Raw genomic sequence first — 23,991 nt, forward strand, 5'->3', positions numbered from 1 at the left:
AAAGCAAAGTTTAATGATGTTGGGGCAGGTGTGCCAGTTCTTTTTGCGTACAACTGGAATGTAAGTTTTGCTGTCTAAATAGGTACTTCTCTTTGTCACAGGGACTTCATGCCAGCGGGCAGGAGAGATTACACAGTCCAAGTTCAGCTAAGGTATTTTTTTCATAGTGCTCCCTTAATTATAATTAGCTAATGTAACAGAAGTCTAGATGTTTGTGTGGGTATATCAATGTGGTGACACTTGAAAATGATGTTTTCTTTTTTGGGATGTAGGTTTTGTCTAGCAGAGACAAGCTGCCCTCAAGAAGATAATTACCCTAGTAGTTTGTGTATTAAAGTAAATGGGAAGCTGTTTCCATTGCTGGTAAGCTTGTTTGTACGTATTTGTGGTTGCTTTATGACCTGTGGTGTATGTATTTTGCTAAAACAATAAGCTGTTTATTGTTATCACACAAATTTCTCAAGTTACTAATGTTAGGCATATGCTGTGTGAGATAGACATTACTGTTATTAATCTTGCTACAGCCACTACACGGATTAATTGTGTTTTAGCCACCTACAGCAAACGTCATCTGTTGCAGTTAACACAACAAAATATGTCAAAAAGAAACCAGTGTCTGCATGGGGAGTCCTCATCAGAAGTCTTGACTTGACTGGTAGGAGACCTTGATGATTAGCTTGAGTTCCTCCTTGTTACGAGGGAATGGTTATCACCCTCTTGAGTACATGTTTCTATGCTGCTCAGCATCTGTCTGGTTAGAGTAGAATTCATTGTGGGGATGAAGAACAGACACATCTGATGGTTCCTAGTGTTTGATGGTACTGGAACAGAGCCGTGTTGATAGTGCTACACTTCAGTGGCATCTGATGTTGTAAAAGTATGTGAGCAGGGTCACCTCAAGGCTTGAATATTCTAGAAAAAGGGAAAAACACTCTCAGCTTTCTTGGAGGATCTCTGAAATGGGTATCTCTCAAAAGAACAGAGAAACTTACATGACTCATTCTGGAAGCTATAGAAAATGGAAAAAGTAGTAGTACAGAGGCTTATTTTCAGCACTGGGTTTTGAAAAATGCTGTATAAAGAAAGGAGGTGTGACAAACTTTTTCCAAATGTTTATCACCTTATTGGTGTCAGATGTGTTGTCCTATATCATGACATATGCAACCTGCTTTTTTGCCTATACTCAGCTTAAATGAGACTCTCTAGCTTCTCTTCCCCCTACTTCAGCAATTGCATCGCTATTCTTCCATCTGTCTTCAGCGTGTAAAAGGATTTCTTTTCAGTGTTTTTGGGTATTTCCTGCAAGTGCCAGTTACGTTCTCTGTGATAAAATTGAGGATTTTCTCCTTCCTTCTTTAGATTCTCTTCCTATAAGCTACCCACCAAGAAGAATTTGGTCTAATGTTATCTTGTGGACATCAATGTCTGCTGATTCTCAGTCTTGCTAAGAAAGTTTACATCCTCTATGCATAACATGTCAGTCATGGCAAAAATAGTTTGTAATCGTGGATTGTTGCTTTGCTTTTGATATAAATCCTGTAAGTTCTTCTTGCACATCGTAAGATGATTCCTTAATCTGTCAGAGAGAAACTTCAGGTGAGAAAGTGAATAAATGACAATTGTCTTAGTAACTTTGTTTTCTCTCCTTCACTGTGAGCTGAATGGCAAATGTAGTCTCAGTCTTAGTGCTCCTGCAGGCATTTTTTTTTGTAGATTTGGTCGATGTCTGCATCCCTCTCGTGTTTCCTTTTTGTTGCAGAAAATGTAAGGTAACTTCTTTGCTTCAAAGACCACTATTGTCCAGCTCGGTAGTGTTGGTGTTAGGTAATTAATCAGTGCTGCCAGCCTCAATTGCCAACTTACACAATTCTGAAGTAAGAACTGCTCTGTTTTAACAGTAACTGGTCTGTACTTACATGAGTAAGTACTGTTCCCTGATATAGCATTTCATGCCACTGCAGGTGTCTGCATATTATTCTTTGTCATCTTGTTGGCTGCAATATGTACCAGAAACTTCAGTGAAATGCTGCCAGCACTGCTTCAGGTCATGCCAACCCATGTTAACACGGTGTTTTCCTGTATTCCTACAACTGTCTGCTTCCTCCTTTTTCAGTGTTGGTTCTGATTTAAAAGGAGTAAATGCAGAACCTTACCTGCTGGTGTCTTGGCAAGTAACAAGGATTTTACACATAATGCACTACAGCAGGTGGTTCTTCTGACTTCTTTTGTAGGCAGGACAAAATGTGCAAGTTCAAAAAGGTAAATTGCTTTTCTTCTCGGGTGACTGCCACAGACCACTGTACATCTCTTTCAAAGGACAGAATCAAATATGTCAGGGCAGGCTGGAAAGGCCAAGTAGGAGAGCAGTTCTGCTTCCTATTGATCAGTTTTCCTGGTTACAGCAGATTCCACCTGCTTTGACTGATGGTTCTTACAAGAAGCATGGGAGACTTGAAGACCCAGATAATGTTGCCACTTGCTAGCCACTACAACTGGCAGTCTGATTAAACAGTGCTGGTTGTGATAGGCAGGTAAAGTGCTCTTTACTTAAGTCTTGGAAGACTAGAAAGGGAACGTTTAAAGTGTTTTAGGAGTACAGGATTGAATCTTATCACAGGGTTGTTGCTCTATGGAAGAGCACATCAAAAGCTTGACTGAAATGAAGCATATGTGCAGCAGAATCTGTCTCTAAAAAAAAGAAATATAAGAGAACTTGCATCTTTCCTCTCTTGAAAACAAGATGGCCTCATTTGAGGTTGGAGACCAGCAGGTTTGTGGCTGGTACAGTATGTGTGGAAATAATCTCCTAAGTATTGCAGGGATAGTGTGTTTATCCACTTGAACTCATTATAAAGTCACCATAGTAAAGAAAGGCCTTCTATAGCAAAACATTTGGGATATATAGTCTATAAATGACTGCAGCTGTTCTGTTTGATTAAAGAAATGGCAAATCAGTCATTCTTTTAAGTCCCCATACATCTGCTCCCTCTGTTCTGCAATAAGGCATACACAGCGAGGTTCCTCGTAACTCCTGGTCACTTTTCTTGGGTGAGAACCATTTCAGGGAGGGACCTTCAGCAATTGCTGTCTATTGCTCTGGCCTCGCAGACCTGCTTGTAGAAGCTCCATGTCCCTGTGCTGTCACTGCAAGGAAGAGTCCTGCCTAACATTTGTAAAGGGCAGTGGGGAGGCACAGTCAGGGCTTGGTTGTCAGGTGAGACATGTGGATTAGTAATAGAGCAGGTTTGGAAACCTAGGAAATTATGACCACTGTCATCCTCCTTGGATTAAAAGCAGTGATCGTTCTTTGGTACACTTGGTTGAGGGAGTGCAGAGGCTACTTATTTCTGTTTATTTTCAGACTGAGCATCTCTCAGAGTAACTAATTTTTTTCCAAGCACCAGGCTGTGTGTTTCTCTGGGTAAAAGAAATGTATGTGTGTGTGTTTTCTGGCACATCCCTACTGGGAGAGTTTCTTGTATGGAAAAATTTCTCTTGAACTAAATGAGATCTGGCAGTCAGTTCTGTCAGAGACAAAGGGCTGCAATCTTTTGGTGGCATTCTTCTGGTGCGGGATGGGTTGTTGAGGAGTGGACTGCAGGCTGGCTGTGTGAGCTCAGAACAGATTCCCAGATTTCCTGCTGCAGACTGGCTTGTTTCACAGTGACAGATGTAGGATGAGATGAATGAGCTGTGTGCTTCATCACAGAGCATGGGTACTTCCTGTCTGTGATATGCTGGAGAGTGTGTGCTTGCCTAGAAGCAAAGGGAACCGACTGGCTCCTGACCCTTGAGGGTCCCTTGCAACCTGGTATTCTATGATTCTATTCTGTGATTTAATTTGCAAACATCATAAAGGAAATAAAACTACAGAGAAGTCATCCAGGTTCTGAAAATCATCATCAAAGCTGAGCAAATAAAATCTAGTTTTTTTGGTTCCTGCAGACAACAGCTAAGCCTATTAGCTCTTAGAGCTGATATTCTGTGTAGAGCTCTTCTTCAGGGCCTTTGGTAGAGTACAACCTATCACTACTGAGGCTAGGTGTAGCTGGCGCACATTGAGGAGTGCTCCTGAAAGCACACATTGAGGAGATTTGGAGCTCTTGGAACAAGACTTTGTTTCTTAAATAATTGAGGTATTTACTGGGTGTGAAACACTAAATTAACTCCTCATTACTTGCTATATTTGTCACTAAAGGCTGTGTCCTTGTGTTGTTCTCCTCTTTCAGTGGGGTGAAAAAAAAAAAAGGACAGAAAGCATCAACATGACTTTTTACTCTTCTAGTAAACTTACACCTGGCCTTAAATTGCATTCTCTCCCACTTCTTTAGCACGTCCCTAAAACCACTTTAGAACAAAACAATGCTTTAAAATTATGGTTGACTTGTGGCATTAAGACTTCAAAGGCTAGGATTTCTCAGAGTAAGTGTTGAATTTGGACTCCAGCCTGGAGAGCCTCTAGGTTTACTTGCTTCCCATAGATCTGTTTAAAACTAACAAGCCTGCTTCATCAGGTTTCAGAGTACAGTGGGAAAACTTGGTAACTGTTATTGTCTGTCCTGTTCTTTCCACAGGGATATGCTCCACCACCAAAAAACGGGATTGAACAGAAGCGACCTGGACGTCCCTTGAACATAACATCTCTAGTTAGGCTCTCATCAGCTGTGCCGAACCAGATTTCCATTTCCTGGGCTTCTGAAATTGGGAAGGTAAACTGTATGTTCTGTAGGATGTGGGAAGTTGTCTAAATAACCTCATTTAATAATAACCTGAGAAGGAAAACTCAGTATTGCTGGCCAGGTGTACACCAGCAAGTGTTTAGTATTAGGTGGCTGAACTTAGAATAAGTGTCAGGGAAGATTTGCTCTAGAAGTATAGTATTTTACAGTAACATATATAAGATTCACATACACGTGGCAATGACCTCCTTATGGAATACACATTAGAAGGCCAGCTGTTAGGGGCTGCCTGAAATGTGTGTCAAAACTACCTGAAGCTACTTGTGGCGTGAACAGTACAAAACAGTTCAGACATGACAAAATAACAAAAGGAAAACCTGCTTTCCTCCTTGTAGCCTCACAGTGTAAAAAATGGCTTTGAGCAACTTGGTCTAAGCGGTTGGAACTGGAGGAGCTTTGAGGTCCTTTCCAACCCAGACCAGTCTGGGATTCTGTATTCTAAGGCATGTTTCACAATATCTGTCCATTAAAAAGCCAGAGAAAGAAGGCTTTTTAAACTGCGGATGTGCCAAGGCCATGAGAGTGGAAGCATGCATTTGCTTTTGAGGGCTTTGTATTTTCTAACCAAGTAATAAGTAGCTTCACTGAAGCAATTTTTATTTCATAGGAAGAACTGCTCAATGGATGTTTCCATCTCTGTTCTTCTGAGATTCCCTTTTTTTTTTTGTACATGAAAATGGTTTCTCTCTGAGTCAGTTTAAAATTGAACTTGCAAATATACCAAAAAAGGGGTGGAATTTACAGGCAGGCAGGGTTTCCTGGGGAGGTGCCAAGCTGTTTCTGGACTTGATGGGTTTCAGACATGCTTTGTTGGACCCTACTTGTGCAGGTGTGTGTTTCTAAAGAAGGATGTTTGAGCAGTATGTTCCTTAAGAAATGACCATACATCATGTGTGTTCTTTCCAATGAAGAGTATTCTGGAAGTTTGGGTGACCTGAGGGAGAAGTGACTCAATGTGGGGAGGGATGCAGAGTTGGAGGGGAAGAAATGAAAATTGAAGCTTCTTCATAGAGTTCTAAACTTCATGGAAAGCTGCAGTGAGGGGAAGCATGCTAGACTTGAGGTAGCAGGAGATAAAGGCGATGGTGACTGAAACATACCTGTTGCTTCCTAGTGCCTGCAGTCATTAGTCATAATTGAAAAGGGATTAGCCTTCAAAACGACTGTGTGTCTGTTTAGAAATCCTCCTATGGATTTAGTAAGGAAAGGAAGGGAGAATGTGAAGAATTTCTGAGTTCCTCCTAGGTATGGGTGGCTGTTGCAGCAGCATTTCAGCTGTTGGTAAGTCAAAAACTACTTACAGCTCTGTCTGTGACTAGTGTAAATCCATCTGCATTCAGTTATCAAAGCAGTTTACTTCTTTTTTTCTTCAAAATCAAAGCCTGTGGACTGGAGACATGCCACATTTCAAAGTGACACTCCAGTATAAGCTTTTATACGCTAAATACTATTTCAAAAAGAAACTGGAGAGAAAGCTAATGTTCAGGAAGCAGGTGAAGGAAACGGCAAAGGTTTCATTTCTCAGAGGTGGAGGGAAAGATCTATGCCATTGTTTTCCAGTCATAAAGCACAAGGATCTGGAAATGACAGCAGCATTGTGTGGTCTTGGCCTGTCCTGCTGATCCCTGCTTTCTTTCTCCCCTCTGTATTGCAAAACAATACTGTCTTGGAAGGAGATGAATTGGAGGTTGTCCCTGCATCTCCCTTTGCACTGAGAGGTAGAGTGAGTTCTTTGGGTTGTTGGTGCTTTGCTGTAAGTATTAGAACTTACAAGGGAGTTGTCAGGATTCATCCTCATAAATAAAACCCCCAGGAACAGTTTGGAGTGGACTTGTGGACGTGTTGTTGTCTGATAGTGGAGGGCTTCTGATCAAAGAAGACATTAACCCCACAGAGGTGGTCAGCCTTGAGCTGATAAAATTCTTTCTGTGGGCGGTAAACAGTGCAGTGTATGGTCATTCTTTAAGGATGAAAAAAAATTATCAGTTTGTTTTGGTGGTTTCCCATGTGTTTAGATTACTTTATTTGCTCATCTGGGTAAGCGCTTGTTTTCCTCTGGGTGGTAAAGGAGGAGTAGTGTGGTACCAGAAAATATAAGAAGATGGCTGGCAGGGAGTGATAATAAGAGATCACAGGTTGTGTTTGTTATACTGTTGAAATCATTATTATTCTGCAGCAGTGGGACTTGGAAGAATTTTCCCTAGTGACCTTGAAGGGAGACCGAACAAAAGAAGCTGGCAAGTGGTGTGAATTAGGGAAGAGAAGTGAATGCTAGGGAATGTAGCCAGCCTAGGAGGAGTAGGTATGGAGTAATGAGGCTTGACTTAACAGTACAGAGCAAGCTGAAGAACAGGTGCAAAGAAGTTGGTGCAGCTGCATGCCATGTGAAGGTGTTGTGGTTGTACCTGAAAGACCATTCATCTTTTGTCACTTTGAGCTCCCCATAACAGATTGACACTGAAAAAAGGGAAGGATTTAGGAGACAGGTGTGAGAAGTTCTCAAAGGCTGCATGCATGGGCAGGTGTGTTTCACTCTAAATCATCTTTCCAAGGAAAGAGCCCAGACTGGATTGACAGGAGAGTTCTGGCAGAGTATTGGACTCTTTCACAGTACTGAAGTCATCCTTTAAGGCTTTCATAACTGTGAAGCCCAAAATGGGCAAGTTTTTGTTTTTTTCTGTATGCTACAACTAGTGTAAACACTGATCTGTTGTCATGGTGAAAGTACTGTATGAAACTAATCTTTCATCACTCTCTTTGTAGAATTACTCCATGTCTGTATATCTTGTCCGCCAGCTCACTTCAGCAATGCTGTTGCAGAGACTAAAAATTAAAGGCATCAGGAACCCTGATCATTCCAGAGCACTAAGTAAGTTATATTAATTTGCCTGTCTGTACTTCTTGAGGGTGGTTGGTGGCTCTTTAACTGTTAATCCTTAGGGGATTTGCAGCATTCTGAAAGAAGTCCATGCCTGGATTATCAAATTTCCCTTTGCTATTGCTGGGGCATTATGCATGCTTTCAGTGAGGGTAGCTGTGCTGATTGGGAGCACATCTAAAGATCCTGTCCAAAATGTTCTTATGAGAATTCTATGAGCAGCCCTTATTGAGGTGGGTTGTGAGGTGCAGATATTCTAAACTCTCTTCACTTGCATGTTTTGCTGATTGTCTTTGTCCCTCACTCACTGGTGATTGTTTTATTCATCTTTGTATGCTGGGCTGAGTTTGCTCTACTAACTGTTGTGGCTGTTAATGCATCTGCTGCACATCAAACAGTCTTGCAATGAACAGTGTTTGCCAGTTGCTTATAAATAGTGAAACTGTTGGTGGTTTGATATTGCTATGATCTAGTTTCCTAGGTGCTTAATTTTTTTAGATAGCTTGAAATAAAGTACAAGTACTGGCAAATCAAGATTAGCAGTTTAAATAATGTCTGTTGTAACTTCTTTAATAGTTAAAGAAAAATTAACTGCGGACCCCGATAGTGAGATTGCCACCACCAGTCTGCGTGTGTCTCTGATGTGTCCTGTAAGTATGGCTGGAAGTTACCATATGCAGATCTGTATTTTCATCTTTCTAAAAGCAGCCCCACTTTTTTATATACTGCTTCATTAATATAAAGCACTGGGGAGAAGAGTGCATCTATAAGCACCTGATTATAGCAGTATTCAAACAACTGAATGCAGCTGGTGTAATACAAGTAGAATCAAATTGCTTCTCGTGTGTAATGAGGCCTGTAGAAGATGTAATCTTGCATATTGAGGTGTTGAGACTTAATTGGGTAGGGTGACAATAATTAAAGGATTTGGTGATAAATAAAACTTCTGATACCCTCATCTTGGTGGTATTGCTTATACTGTCAGCTGCTATGACAGACAGAATGATCACTGTGTAACGGGTAATGCTGCCTTGGGGTTTCTTTTCTTGGGTAATAACTGGCCTTGTGTTTGTGACTGGTCTGTTAAACTAAATGTTAAAATAGGTATTATGCCATTCTAATGTAACCTGAACTCAAACTCCCCTTTGCCATTTTTTAGCCAAGTATTCCAAAAGTGGGAACTTCAGTAGGTTTTTTTTATTTCCAGGATTCAGTTTTTATTCACATTAGTTATTGGAAGGGCATTAGTTATTAGCAGATCCATTAGGAATGTTTCTGGCTGTTTTCAGTTCAGTGAAGCCTTTGAGGATGGCTTTACTGTTTAAGAACAATGAAGGGTGGATTTGCCTGCAGTATCCTTAGCACTGGGCACCTCTGTGGAGAAAAGAGACACACGGATTGCCTATAAAAGGGGCCTATTAAGAAAGATGGGGAGAGACTTTTTAGGAGGGCCTGTTGTGGTAGAGTGAGGGGTGATGGGTTTAAACTAAAAGGGGGAGATTCAGGCTGGATGTGAGGAAAAAATTCTTTACTGTGAGGGTGATGAGGCACTGGTATGGGTTGCCCAGAGGTGGTGAATGTTCCAGCCCTGGAGATGTTCCGTGCCTGGTTGGACAGGGCTTGGAGCAACCTGGCTGAAGATGTTCCTGCTCATTGCAGAGATGTTAGACTAGATGACCTATGAAGGTCCCTTTCAATCCAAACTATTCCATGATTCTGTGCCTCTGACTTTGTTAGCCATCCAGATCTACTTCACTGCCTTCTGTTCTGACATTCTTTAAATGCCTCTCCTGCAGCTGGGAAAAATGAGACTGACAATCCCATGTCGGGCTGTTACTTGCACTCATCTGCAATGTTTTGATGCTGCTCTTTATCTTCAAATGAATGAGAAGAAACCCACCTGGATCTGCCCTGTCTGTGACAAAAAGGCAGCCTATGAGAGCCTGATCTTGGATGGGTAAGAGACTGGGCTTGGAGATTACACAGTTAATTTTTTTTGTTCTGCACGTGATGGCTACTTTTGCAGCTTTTGTGAGTTTTAGCCATTTCATACCATTTTTTTTTCATCAAAATATTTTGGTTTGGGAGGTATCATTAAACTATGTTTCTATTCCCATGTAACAAACTACAGAAATTTATCTCCAGACTGCATCATCAAACTCCTGATCCTCAGTGTATTTCTTCTGGAGAAACCCAAATGTGACATCTAAGGATTGATCTCCTTTTTACATAACCATTACTCTTAAGCTGTTAACTTTAAATTTAAACTTAAACTCATAAACAAGTATCAAACTTGATTCAGAGGATGGCAACTTCTGTTTTTTTATGAATTCTGTGAATTGCAGTAGTGTCAGAGTGGAATATTGGTAGGTCAGGTTGCTCTTCTAGGCTTTGTCTGTGACAGCTGTAATTACAGGCTTTCAGGTAAGATTAACTAAGGAGAAAGTACATGCAGTGGGTTGAAGGTGTGATCATAATTAGCTTTTCAACTGTGCCTCCTTTTCACTTACGATAAAAAAACTTACCTGGAGTCAAAAAATAAAACCATTCACCTTTATATTTCAGGCTCTTCATGGAAATCCTTAATGAGTGTTCTGATGTGGACGAGATTAAATTCCAAGAAGATGGCTCTTGGTGCCCCATGAGGCCAAAGACGGATGGTGTGAAAGTCTCAGGTCCACAGTGCACTAACATAGACAGTATGTACATCTGGTGACTGTATGTACTGACAAAAGTCCTGGAGACTTAATTGCATCCTGTATAATTCTTATGGATGTTGGCGTTTTGTTTTGTGGAGGGCTTAATACTTCTTGCCATTGAAACAAAAAAGAAAGGGTTGCTTCTCAAACAATGTGCATTTTGGGTCTTTGCTCTTCATAATAGCCGTTAAGAGAACGGAAGGTTTCTCTTATTTAAGGTCCTTACACTGATAAAAGAAGATGACAGTTTGTGCTTTAATAATCTCAGCATGGTACAGAATACTAATAAAACAGTTCCTGGGACATAACATTCTCTGCAGTAGCCAGGAAGATGAGCTAAAACAGGATTTGCATTTCTGGTCTGCAGATAGAAACTGCTAATGTCAACAGCCTTTAAAACAACAGTGATACTTTATTTTCTCGTTTAGGTTCCAGTGTTGTTAGCAAACAGTGTTCTGCGACAATTGCCAGTGAGGCAAACAAGAAGCAAGCTGATGTTATTGACTTGACAAAAGAAAGCTCTTCTGATGAAGACGATGCTCCTCCCAAAAGGAAGTGCGCTTATAAGTCCGGATCACGTGGAAGCCAAGCCAGAGGGTTTGTCAATTTTAAAGATAGATAGTTGTAACTCTGTAATGTCTCAGATAAACTGATGCATAGACAGGCAGACTTGCAATCTCTGTTCGGGATCCAGCTCCACACTTCCAGAGGAGAATTTCTAGGCCTCTCCTTGTAGAAGATGCAGTACCTCTGATACAGTACCTTTGTACAGGTGAAACACTATCAAGACTTGCGCTGACTATTGCTGTGTTTGCAGGGATATTTCTCCATAGAAAAAGAGATTCTCCTGAGAAAGCAGATTATGCCAAGTGGAGGAGTTTTGTGCATTCTTGCTAAGTTAGTGTCATCTTGAAAGCTTTTCTTTTGCTGTCTGTTACACCCTTGAATCTGCTGTGGTGCCCAGGAAACGAGGCTGCATTGTGTGTTTCATCCATCCTGTTGGTCTTGGAAGGGAGGCGCTTTGCTGTTTTGAATTAAGACAAGTTTTTCCTCCATCCCTCTGTTAAAATCTGGTATGTTGTGGATGCTGTTGGCTGTGGTTATCAGTCAGTCCTGCATCTCAGCACAGTCAACAGCTTCAAGTCCCCTGTCAACTGATCTGTCTCTGTAGATGTGCCAGACTTCAGGGTCAGGTTTAACTAGCTTCTTTGCTGTTGTGCTGCCCTCTGTCTTGTCGCAGTCTGTGCAACTTGGATGCAGTTGGTTTGTGGTTTCCATAACATTCTTGCTCTTGGCCTTTTGGGTGCAGGAGACCTGCAGGGAGAGAGGGGCACTGGTTAGGCTCACCAACAGTCACCGCTCCATGAGGCGGTGCTAGTCATGGCTTAGTAGTTAGTGTTGCTGCCTGCATGAGGTGTGTGTCTGCGTCTCGCAGCATAGTGGCTTATGTCTTGTACTAAAATAATAGTAATAAAACCCAAACCCCTTCTGTTTTGCTAGCTCTTGAAGTAATTAGCAGGTGTGCTGTGTTTCTAGTCTGCAAGAATGTGTGGTCTTTGGTGAGCAAATAGCTGGTCATCAACAACTTTCAGCAGTAATGCTGACATGCTGTTGCTTTTTGTGAGGATTGTGGAGTAGTCCTTCTGCAAAAGACTTTATTTTCTAAGAACAAAATAGCTACAAACACATCTCTTAATGAAGTTTCAGAAGGCACCAAGACTTTCTTCCATGCTCTTGTATTTGAGATGGCTACCTGCAACCATAATTGTGGGAGGACTGAGTTTTCTTGTGTCTGTGACCGATGTATTTTCCTTGCTGTTTGGGTATGGAAATGGCATGTTTTCATTCTTCAAATCCAAGTCAAAGCCAGGCTTTTGGGAAATAGCTTATCTCCTGTGAACAGGGTTGCCTGAATGCTGGTTTTGGCAAAACTGTGGGATGCATTCGTGTAGGCAGAAGCAATGTAGGCTGAAGTGTAAGAGGTGCTTGAGAAGGAGGGTCTGAAATCCAAGCTTCTGAAATCAGAAGCAGCATAAATATACCAATGCAGCAGTGTGGGGAGGAGAACGTGAGTAATACTCACAGCTAGAGTGGAGCAGCCAGGAGTAAGACTCTGGGTGTTTCTACGTGACTTGGAGCTTATGAAATACTCTATGCATGTGGCTGAATGAGTGTTGTGTTGTCTTTAACAGTGCTGCAAAGTAATCGGGCTGAAGGTGGGGATGCAGAAGGGTTTAAACTGGTTGCAAGCTCCTGGAGAGCTGAACTTAGCTTGGGCTTAGCCTCTGAGTAAAGGTGGGTTTGGTGGTTAACTCTGATCTGTGCTCCAGGGGCTGAACAATGCCCAGTCATGCCCTTGGTGGGATGGGATAGCACCAAGGAACACTCGTGGGGAGAAATTGACATGAGAAGTCTGCTGCTGGCTCTGTCTACCTGCAAATCCCTCCAAGGGTGCTCCTCAGATACAGATACCCAGTTCTGTGTCTGAATGGTAGACTGCTCTACATGACTCCAGCACTGTACTTTGTTTTAATGCCAGCTTGCTCTTATGTCACAGCTGCTGTTGAGATCCAAGATACAGTTATGTTATTATGAAGACTGTTATGAAAAAGGAAATTGGAGTGGAATACTGTGTAGTGAGTAGCCGTGCTGTGTTATCACAGAGTGATTTTGTGAGTAAGAGCGTGTGCTTTCTGCTCTGTAACTAACGGCCAGGTTGTTTGTTATTTCCCATGCTGTTTAAAACAGGGTGCTCATGTACCAGCCATCTACGGTCAGAGTGCCCAGCGTGACAACGGTGAATACTGCTGCTATTCCTCCTTCATTAACAGACTGTCCGGTACCATTCCATCATCCACGAATTTCCAATATTTCATCAGATCTGCCAAGTAGGTGGTGGCTGTTTATAATGTTTGAGTTTGTGGGGTGGGTGGAAATTGGAGAATTAATACTTACTGGTTTCTTCTTTAATGGAACAAGACAATATGCAGTATTGTGCTGATGTGATGTGTAAGACAGTCCAGTAGAGGCTGTTTTTTCCAGTTTCGGATTGCACTTGGCAACATTGATATGAAAAACATTACTTCTGGGGTACAAATCGGCGCTGTGGAACAGCAGCCGGAAATGCTCTTGCTGTATTCAGTTAGACTTTGAGTAAACATCCTGATATTACGTACTGTAGATGAAAGGGAGAGTAGGTGCTTATTTAAGTTATAGACGTGTGATGGCACTGACTCATCCCAATTCTAGACATAGAGATAGTTCTGTTAACTGATTCTAATGGTGCTCTGTCTAGACTGTATGAAAAAGGTTAAGGTGAGCTACAATATGTAAGCTGACCTCTATTGACTTTCTTTATCTAGACAAACCTAAATGCCTATGATGTATTCTTCAACACTGCTGCTAAATATCAGACAAGGTGGGGATACTGATTGTTTTCTATTGTGGCTCTTTGAAAAGAACACTGTATATGAGGGACTCTGGGGGTTCTGTTTGCTGGCTGTATGAACCCAGAGCCAAGGAAATGGTGACTTGTGGTGACAGGTGTCACGTTGGCCTCCTGTACTTCCCTCTCTTCCCTTCATTGCCTGTCTCCATTTCTCCCCTGCAACATCTCTGGGTTTTTTCCTCTTCTTTCAGCACCAGTTTGGCAATGGGATGGATGTAATTCCCCTTGTTTCTCTGTCCATTTTGGTTCCCTTACTGCTCCCTCCCTCCACTTCTCCCTTGTTAAGAATTCGGCTGTCTTCCCAAGTTGCAGAGTAAGCTGAGAGAATGGGAGTCTAGAACTGTTGCCCATCTCTGCCAATTGAAACCCTAGAATGTGCAAGAATAAAAGACGCTGCCAATTCTGCAAAAGTAGCTGAGCTTAAACCTCCTTTATGACTTTTTTTTCTCTACTGGAGAAGAGGAGGAGAGATGCCACTAGTCTGAACAGATTTGGAGGTGAAGGGAGAGGGAGGGAGTAAGTTTCCCATGTCTTTCTGTTGACATAGCAAACACAAGGCCAATATTTAGAAATAAAACAAAAAAGGCTGTAATTTCTCATTGATTTAGTAATTTTAAACATCTTGCCCTAAATGCTTACACGCTAATGGTGTATAAGATGGACGCTAGCTGTCACTGCTCTTGGAGGATATACCTTGAACTACTTGTAGTTTCCTCTTCTTCATTCCTTTTATTTGTCTAGACACAAAACGGGGATGATATTAGAAATGTTTCCTTATTGGCTGCCCGTGGGTGGAGGAAGAGACCTGCTGCTTGTTTTTGGACTTGTGCATGTTGTGACTTTACTTCATTCCAGCATCCTTAATGTGATGACACTCTTCATGTCCCAGTTTGGCCAAGTCAGGTACAATATGCAGTGAAACTTGCATTATGAACCAACAGCTCCAAATGGCAACCTCCATCTAAGCAACCACATTGAACCACCCTGCAATATCCAGTGAATAATACATCATTATGTCATTCTCATTCTTAAAAAGAGCCACTTTGTACTAGATAACTCGTTTTGCTGCTGCCTGAAGTAGTCGTTGAGAGTGGTGTCACAGTGGTATATTCCATATAGAAACTGTAACAAAATCTGTTCTATGACCACAAAGAATAGACAGTTCCTTAAATTTGTGGTTTATAAATAAAAGGCTCATCCACTTATTATCCTTTTCTTTTTTCTAGGTTTGGATTTTCTTTCGCTTATGCCAGTAGATTCTCAGGTATGTTTCTGAACTGCTGGGGGTTTAATTTCTGGGTTTTGTGACATACTTTTCAAGTAATTCTCAGGGTACAGTCACTGTCCATACCATGTTTGAGACCACTTGCCTAGACCTAACCACAACCCAGGACAGTCCAAGAGGTGGTAATGAGGACACATCATAGGATTCTGTTTAGCTGTAGTATGATAAATCCAGACATCAAAACTCTATCAATAGTTTGCCCTTCTAAAGTGGAAACTGATTTGAATACACCCATCACATACTCTTAGTTCCTACTGTGCATCTGTAGGCCAGATGGAGCTTGCAGATATACTTCACCAGCTGTTAGTTTTGATAATAGTAGGAGAGGAAGTTCTAAAGAAAATATCTTCATTAATTTGATGGGCACATGACTGCACACTTTTATAATAATCCCTGTATTTAACACTCAAACCCGATCTGTTGGCTTTGGATCTGAAGCAGACCTTCTGCTTTATCTTTGTCCCTAGAACACAACAGCAGTAGGACTTTCTTGTGCCTTTATAAACAAAGGCTGAACTTCCTCCTTCCCACTTAACTGCATCTTGCAATGCTCTGTGCCTCACCTTGAGATCTGAACTGCCAAATGTGGGAGTAACGTGGGAGGCTGGAAGCAGATACGCTGCCATGAAGTGTCCACTTCGGACAGTTCAAACCGTTCAGGCTCAGTTCCATGCATATGCCCCCAGTTGGAACCCACAGGGTTAGGAGAAAGTGAGATGTGACAAGCCTGTGTGTGTGCACGCAGGGGGTGCCTTACACTGCCCTCCTCTTTGACACCTGGCAGCCTTGTGTTTCTGAGTGCTCAGGATGTTCAGCTGTGCTTTCAGGAGGCTTGTTTTCCACCTCAGGGAGGTTAAACCAACTTAGTAATTTTTCTGAATCAGACTTGATCAGGGCTCATTTATCACAACTAAAATGTTTAGAGACCTGAACATATCATCATGGCATAGACTTTGAAAATGCAGCTGCTGCCCCGAGGGGAAGGAAATTACTCTGACCTCCACTGAAGTAGCAAAAAGCACTCTGCTGCCTTTCATAATGAAAGGAGCAGGCACAGGTGGTTGTGCCCAGTAGCTGTGGGCAGAGAACATTTTCCAAATAATAGTTTGTTTTTCTTGTGGATGTGGCAGTGTTTTTTAACATGTTAGTAAGTGCTCAAGCTAACCAGTTAGTAAGGGAAAACCAAAAAGAGGAGGAAGAGGGAGAAGTCATGGCCACAGTCTGCTTGCTCACTTGCTGGTTTTGCAGAACTCTGGTCCTTGCTGGGCATGTGTTATGTAATGCGTTTTGTGCCTGTTGTAGGGAAGATGTATCTTTAGAGCATGCATTTCCCTATTGCAGTTAGTATCCTAATTCTTCATTGCTTGTTTCAAGCAGTACTGTCGTCCTATGTTTTTGGATACTCTTTCCTCAACCTTAACAAGCAGCACACCTGGCAGCATCATCACATCGACCAGTCACCACGACAGCAGCACGCAGGTTAGCTCTTCCAGCAGGAGCGAGGAAGGAGTGATAACCAGTGCTCCTGACATCATCTCGCTGGATTGAGGCAAGGAACAGCATGCTGGACTGTGGGATGGATGCACTGCACAGAGCTGCTGCTGCTCTCTCTCTCTCTCTGGAACTTCAGCACCTGGCAGGTTACTCTGATATTTATTGAAAGGATTTGCCTTGTGGGGAATGGAATAAATTCACCTCCATTAGGACCATAAGTGATAGATCTTTTCTTAGTTTTCCTGTTGCCCACTGAATAGTTGGTATAGAAAAGGTACCTTCTGATCATGCTTTCATGCTTCTGGCTTGTTCTGGGGAAACTGATGACTTGTTGCTGGGTGGATTTAACAAATGTTTTTCAATTTTGTTGTAAAAGACAGCAATAATGTAAAAACAAACATTTTTTAATATATATATGAAAAGGCACTTAACCACTCTGTAACAACCACCATGACCTGGACTTAAGTGCACAAGTGTATGTGTTAGTGAACTTCTAGTATTTTCACTGGCCCCTGTAATAAATTTCAGACAGTGGAGCTCTGTGAAATAGCCATGCCTTGAATTGTATGTCTCTTGTTCCTGGCTTCCCCCTTAACTTGGGGATATAGGGGAAGCCTCTGTAAAAGAGATTTGTTTCTCCTTTTTTGCTCCTGATTCCATGTTTTTCATAAAAGTAATAAAATCCTAAGCTGTGGCTTCTCCTTGTACTGTTCTTTGGGCTGGGGAGGGGATAGACTATGCAAACTCTGCTTTATGTGACCTCTGCACTGCATTGTCAGAATTGGGCCACCTGCCCACCACCAAAATCTCCAAACTGTGTACCATTGAGCTATAGTTGAATTTCTGGCTTGATTAAATTTAAGAGGTGATAGTAAAAAAGAAAAACAACCTAAAACACAAAAACCCACCTTTAAATGCCATTTTAGATAATGAGGTCCTCGGTGGCCCTTTCTGAAGTTGCTGCCCCATACCAGATGACCAAGGGAAGTGCATGCTTCCTCTAGAACTCTAAGGAGGCAAAGCTGGAATTCCATTATCCAGTGCAGGAGTATTTTCTAGGATCTCTTGCTCTCATGGTTTCTGGTCACTGCAGGAACTGCTGTATGCTGTTTGGGAACACCACACTCCTGCTTGCCATTGTGGAGGCTTGGGTTTTAGGAGGAAGATAAAAGCTGTTCATAGATGCACAATATTCCCATCTGACTGAAACTGTTGTTACAGTGCAGTGCCACTTTTTCCCACTTTACACAGCCTTCTATCATGGCTTTTATAATTCAGTGGGAACACCGTCCTCCTGTTTTACTCCTCTGCAAATGGGCTGCTTTGCTCTGTGTCTCCCCATGCCCCTCTCACGATAGCCTCAGAAGTGCTGTATGCAGAACAGGTTCCAGGAAAACCAAGTTGTATTCACAGAGCTGGAATAGTAGTATTATTTGTGTAGGCTGACATAGCAGCTTTTCCAAGTGTGTGTTTCTGCAGAGTAATCATATTTGAGATTATTCCTTCTGTAATGGCCAGCTTTCAGTTTTCCCTAATTTTGTGTTCCCGTTTTATTTCTTTAGTCAGATGTCTGGTGCTTTTTGCCTTCTATTACTATTCCAGTATCTGAAGTACATGGATAAGAAACATTGAAGCAGGATCTATTGTAATTGTTGTCTGCCCTGTAGTCGTGCCTTTAACAGTGCATTATAGTTTGTCTTTGTCTTGGGGCTTTTTGTTGCTTTTTGGTTTATGATCTTCCACAGCAGCCTTCAGTTGACATGTTGGTCTTAATATTGCCTATGGTTTTGATTCTTTCCTTATCTGCTGAATTTTTTGCACCTGTTACAAATCAGTTTCTAGCATGATTTGTTTCTAGTAAAGCCATGCTGCTCATGAAGCTTTTTTTTTTTCTGCTTATGGCTGGTGGTGTATCAGTGCTTTCTGCATCCCAGTTGCACAGTGACTTGAACTATTACAGTATGGAAAGAGGTTCCACATTCATTCTGAATAATATGTTTCAAACTGATTTCTACTGTGGAAGATGTTAATTGTGCTCCTAATGTCCAACTGAAGCATTCAGCTGCTCAATAAGGGCAAGTGCCATTTGTAGGACATGTGCTGTAGACAGTGGGTATTGGAAATATGGCTGTAATGTTAGTAATTGTTATGCCCTGTGTAGCAGTTACTTCTCATGGCTAAGGCAGGGTTGTGTAGGAACTTTGCAGCTACATTTATCTTTAAACCTTCTAGTGCCATGACAGCAATGTCAAATGCAAACTCCAGCCGTTTGAGCCTTGTCCATTCAGAGGAGTGCTATCCTGTCCTAGGTTGTGGTGCAAGACATTGAGGTGAACAATGCTGTTTTCCTGCAGTGCTGATGTACATGCAGTAGGTGATTACAAGGCTTGGGTAGCCCTAAATGCTTTCATTCACTTGAGGTTGTATCGAGGGTTGGAGTACTCCAGTGCAGCCATGTCACAACCAGGAATTTACGCAGGGGACCAGGGGGTGCGACTTAATCAAGTCTGTACCCCATTAGCCCAACTCTGAACAAACCTGTCCATTACAGCTAGATGATTTTTTTGGTCTGTTTTTCTTTCAGTAGGTTCTAAAGTGCATCAGGTTCAATGACTGTCTTACCTCTTTTTTTTTTTTCCATCTGGTTACTGCTTTGAATCATAGAATAGTTAGGGTTGGAAAGGACCTTAAGATCATCTAGTTCCAATCTTCCTGCCATGGCCAAGGACACCTAATCCTAAACCATGCCACCAAGGCTCTGTCCAACCTGGCCTTGACCACCACCAGGGATGGAGCATTCACAACTTCCTTGGGCAACCCATTCCAGTGCCTCACCACCCTCACAGTAATGAACTATAGCAAATAGCCTTTCTGACCATCTGCAGAAGGGAAGTAAATGAGCGGCATGCCGCAAGAGCTGGCCTTTTTTCTTTCCCTCACCCATCCATTTGCTGCCTCTATTCCTGCATTTTCTGGCAGTGAGCTGGCTGCTAAATCCTGGTTACATAAAGGCTGGAACTGTACACCTGTAGGCCTGTCAGCCTGAGCCAGCTGCTGATTTTCCTCCTTCCAGGTCACATTGGTCTGAAACGTTCAAGAGCCACACGGGCAGGACCTTGCTGTCCAACAGTACAGCCCCAGGGTGTCCTGCACACATCCAGCAGCAAGAATTTGGGCATTTTCCACTTTAGTCACTGCCATGAACAAGATGCTGGGCTAACTTAGCATTTAGTCTGACACTAAACGACCATCATATTTAACTCTAGGTGTTTCCTGTGCCATTTCCTCATCTGCATGCAGTGTCATCCCCTTGTCCTGAGTGTTCAGTCCTGTGAAGAGCTGCTGCTGTGACTTGAGGCTTTGCTACTGTAGACCCATGTTTAACCACGAGTCTATAGGAATATTGATACTTTCCTGTGTCTTTAGATTGCTGATTTAGCAAGAATCAGATTTGGCAAAGCACTAAAAAGGCAGATTTCAAGAAATGTGGATGTTACTATGCTATGTAAACTCAGACTGCAAGCCCAGCGTAACGAACATCCCACCAAGGCTGAGCTGTAACACTGTTTTTCCATGTTTGGAAAATGGGTCTCTTGATGAAGTTGTTTTAAGCTCTAAGGAAACCTGGAGAATGGAAAAAAACCCCAAAATACTCAAAACCCAAATAAAAACATTTACACAAACACGTGTAAATGATTTCAGCAGTTACCACACTTATGTCCTTTGACAAAGAAACCTCCTCCAAAATAAAACAGCATTACCGTTTATGGGCAAGGAGTTCCAAACTCATCTCATGAAACTGGCAAATGTCTGTCACAAGGTCACAGGATACTCCTGAACAGCATTTTGAGTGGGGAAAAGGGAAAGGGACTATACAAACCACAACACGAGACTAAGGGCTCTGTACCATGCTGAGATGTTAGAAGTTTCAGTACAGCATACGAAGGATCAGACTTATCATTTGAAAGACAGATTAGCAAGAGGGGGTGATGACATTTATGATACTCAGGCTGGTGCTCTTCTCTTAAAAGACTCAAATTGGTACCAAATTTTCTATCCTGCTGCCACTGAAGATGAATTCTTCAGGCTTTCAAAGGAAGACCTTGATTTATAATTATGGAAACTGAATCTGGTGTAGACTGGAAAGTCTTAATATGCAGAAAAACATTAACATTTTTTGGCACCTTCTGCTGGCACAGAAACCCAATAAAGGAGGCAGCAGGAAAATAAGGAGTAAACTCTTTGTTCTGAAGATGTGAAAGGGACAATAGGAACAATCTTGGAGTTAATAAAACAGGAACTCTTCAGTCTCTGATGCTGCCAAGGTCTTTCTTTAATTGCATGTGGGTAACAAGATACCTACCAAATGACTCATTTACAGGTAGATAATGCCTTGACCACAAATGCTGGAGATTCTGCCACTTGGGATTCTTCAGAAACATGTCCCATTTTTGTGTTCAGCCCACTAGCCACTAGTTCTGGGCACTATAAGAAAAAAAAAGTCAAGTTACATAAAAGGAAGAGATCACCAGTCATTAAAATACAGCCAGGCAGCATTAGACAACCCCTCCAGACGGCTCTTCTTGATATTTTTCTCATGGTGGCTCCTCACAAATTTCTCTCCTGTGTAACAAGTGCCTTCATTCTTGCTTCCAAGATATCTTTCAGGAGCTCAGCCTGCCTTCTCTGCCTCATGTGACAGTGAAGTTTCCAAGTACCAGACTGCAGCTTATATACACAAAGTGAGACAAAAGTGCATATGCTCAGTGAATACCTTCAGCAGTCTTTGGGAAAGCAAGTAGAGTCCTCTAGTGCTTTGTAGTAAATGCATTTACTACAGGATGCAAGTTTTACACAAACGGGATCTCACTGTACCTTCCATTAGAACTTCAAATGTGGCTGACAAGGAATCCAGTGAAAACTGTTCTTAAAAACTCCCGCATTTTCTTACAACCATACTAGTGAGGCTCCAAAGCTCTCCTGCTTTGTCACCATGGGTCTCACATGCCAGCAAAGTGAAAAGGCTCTCTCCATTCTGCTGTTTCGTCCTTTCTTGTTCTTGTCTTCTTCAGCCCTCATGGCCAAGTCATGTTTTTAGTAACTGAGCTGCTAGATTTCCTGCCCACCACCCAGCACTGTAGTCTGGAATTATTTTTAAAGCAAGTTTTAAATCTTGCAATTGTTTTGAAGACAAACTGGTATGTGAACAGCTGTATTGGGTGATAAATACTTTTAGCATGGAAAGTATTTTCCAAGCTTTTTCACAGAAGAATTTAATTTACCAAGAAAAACAGTTGTTCAAAGCACAGAAGTTAATGTCTAAATAGCTAAAAAAAAAAAAAAGTAAAAGCTTATTTCTAAAAATTAAAAAATCCTTGCTGCTTTTTCTGGTTATTTAGGATACCCTTTGTTTGTTCCCCTGAATGTTTATAGCCACAGAAAGGAAGAAGGGGAAACACTACCCCCACAAATCATAACTTTCCCCCCAAAGGTACAGGCAATTCATACAGAACAGCATAACTAACCTCCCCACCTACATTTTGCTGGTTCTAGTTAATCGTCTCTTAACTCTGGAATGAAAAACCCCTTCCCAAACACTCTTTGCCACCACTGATCTAATGGACATGGAACAGAGCCGTCACGGTTTACTGGAAGTAATTGTGGAAACATGATTATGTAGCTACCTGTTGCATCTCTGCTGTTGGCAGTGTCCAGTTTACAGCTGGATGTAAAAGACCCTTGATGATTTTAAGGGTCTTTTACAGCCGGAATGATTCTGTGATCTCATATATAACAACACCTTGTTGCATACCTGTATTTCTTTCTACCAGACAGATTACCTCCATAAGCCTGGTTTATGCTGTTTAGAGACATGCATAACCCTCCTTGCAGCAGGAACAATTTGCCCACTACCACACTAAATAGCATCATCATGCAGAGTGAGATCATGGGTTATCAATGCACTTCTCGTGTTGTCCTCACACAGGACACCCTGCAGGAAAAATCAAAGGGGTGATACTCCTCAGGAATTTCAGACACTGATCTTCAGTTACGGGGATTCTGGCCTGATTTAAGTCACTCCTGCCGATGCTTAACAGTTAGATTTGGACCAAGGCAGTGTATGCTATACACACAGCAAAGTCCTTCCAGGAAAAACAGCATCTGAGAACTCACACGTGGAACAAACATTTAAGGTACTCACTGCGCTGGCTGTGGCTGGGGCAGAGTTAATTTTCTTCACAGTAGCTAGTATAGTGCTGTTTTGGATTTGTGCTGGAAACAGTACTGGTAATTTTAGGGATGTTTTAGTTACTGCTAGTGCACAAGAAGCTGGGAGGGGACACTGCAGGATAACTGACCCCAACTGACCAAAGGATATTCCAGACCGTATTACCTCTGCTCAGCATGTAAAGCTGTCAGAAAGAAGGAAGGACACCTGCCTGACCATGGGAAGCGGTGAATGAATTCCTTGGTTTGCTTTGCTTGTGTGCACAGCTTTTGTTTTCCCTCTTAAAGTGCCTTTATCTCAACCCACATTTTTTTCTCACTTTTCTGATTCTTTCACACATCCCACCATGGGAGAGTGAGTGAATGGCCTCACACCACCTCAGACAACACTATGTTCATTACACAGGTTGAGTGACGCATTGTTCAGTGTGGACTTACCCCAACCAGCCCACTACCCTGCTCTTACCAGTTATCAACAGTTTGTAAAGGCTTCACATGAATACTGCTCCGATGTGTTTCAGTAACACACGATACAAGTACAATACACAGAACTACACTTGCCTCTTTTGTAGCCCACTGGGAATTAGCAACAGCACTGGCTTTGATTTCATTTGGATACTAGATTCCTTCTGTGATGTCAACTAGGATGTCTGGACCAGTACCATCAAGTCTAAAGCACCAAATCTGACATGTCTCAGACACATCCCACTTGATTTCTCTGCCAGGTAATGTGTATGCTGCTCCAGTTCTTGAGAGTAACCGACTTCCTCTTTGCCTGCACCCTCTGCCAGGCCATCAGGAAAAGGTCCAGCCTTCGTATGCAGCCTTTGTGTTCGGAGATATAGATGAGCACTCCTGGCTTGACTCAGCACCAACAGCCTCATGTAAACATGACACAACTGGGTCTCATTTCTGTCAAGCAGATCAAAGACAAAACCATACCAAGCATAAAGCTGATCATTTCCAAACACCAATCCAATGCCATTCAATAAACTGCAGCTTCTCCTCCTAAGGCAGTGTGTTAATGGCAGGTTCACTCAGTCATCCAGGCATGCTCTGCTAGCTTTATCAAGAGAAACATTTTCAACAACATGTTTGTGGTTACCACTGTTGTTCAAGTTATTTTTTGGGTTCACTGGGTTTTCTTCACATCTCTGTCTTAATTCTAAGGTCTTTGAATGTAAAAGATTTCTTATATTATTTAATTGGTCAAATTCCTA

At 42.0% G+C, this 23,991-nt stretch overlaps 1 protein-coding gene across 5 annotated transcripts in view; it reads left to right on the plus strand.

The window, feature by feature from the left end:
* The window catches only part of PIAS2 (protein inhibitor of activated STAT 2), a 32,735-nt gene extending 15,498 nt beyond the window's left edge, over positions 1–17,237 (plus strand). Inside the window, exons 4-14 of one of the 5 annotated variants that reach the window (XM_057405706.1) lie at positions 102–152; positions 273–363; positions 4,575–4,709; positions 7,503–7,608; positions 8,194–8,267; positions 9,414–9,574; positions 10,183–10,316; positions 10,745–10,871; positions 13,065–13,204; positions 14,991–15,028; positions 16,427–17,237. In XM_057405706.1, the coding sequence (XP_057261689.1) occupies positions 102–152; positions 273–363; positions 4,575–4,709; positions 7,503–7,608; positions 8,194–8,267; positions 9,414–9,574; positions 10,183–10,316; positions 10,745–10,871; positions 13,065–13,204; positions 14,991–15,028; positions 16,427–16,597 (1,228 nt within the window). In that variant the 3' untranslated portion in view covers positions 16,598–17,237. Of the gene's footprint in view, positions 1–101; positions 153–272; positions 364–4,574; positions 4,710–7,502; positions 7,609–8,193; positions 8,268–9,413; positions 9,575–10,182; positions 10,317–10,744; positions 10,914–13,064; positions 13,205–13,678; positions 13,727–14,505; positions 15,029–16,426 lie in introns of those variants that run through there. The other 4 variants (XM_057405705.1, XM_057405707.1, XM_057405709.1 and 1 more) reach the window with 4 other exon arrangements.
* The last annotated feature ends 6,754 nt before the right edge of the window (positions 17,238–23,991 follow it).

This window comes from Pezoporus wallicus, unplaced genomic scaffold, assembly GCF_028554395.1.
Source record: "Pezoporus wallicus isolate ANWC-B61680 ecotype Strahan unplaced genomic scaffold, APGP_CSIRO_Pwel_v1 scaffold_13428, whole genome shotgun sequence".
In the NCBI taxonomy this organism is placed as follows: domain Eukaryota; kingdom Metazoa; phylum Chordata; class Aves; order Psittaciformes; family Psittacidae; genus Pezoporus; species Pezoporus wallicus.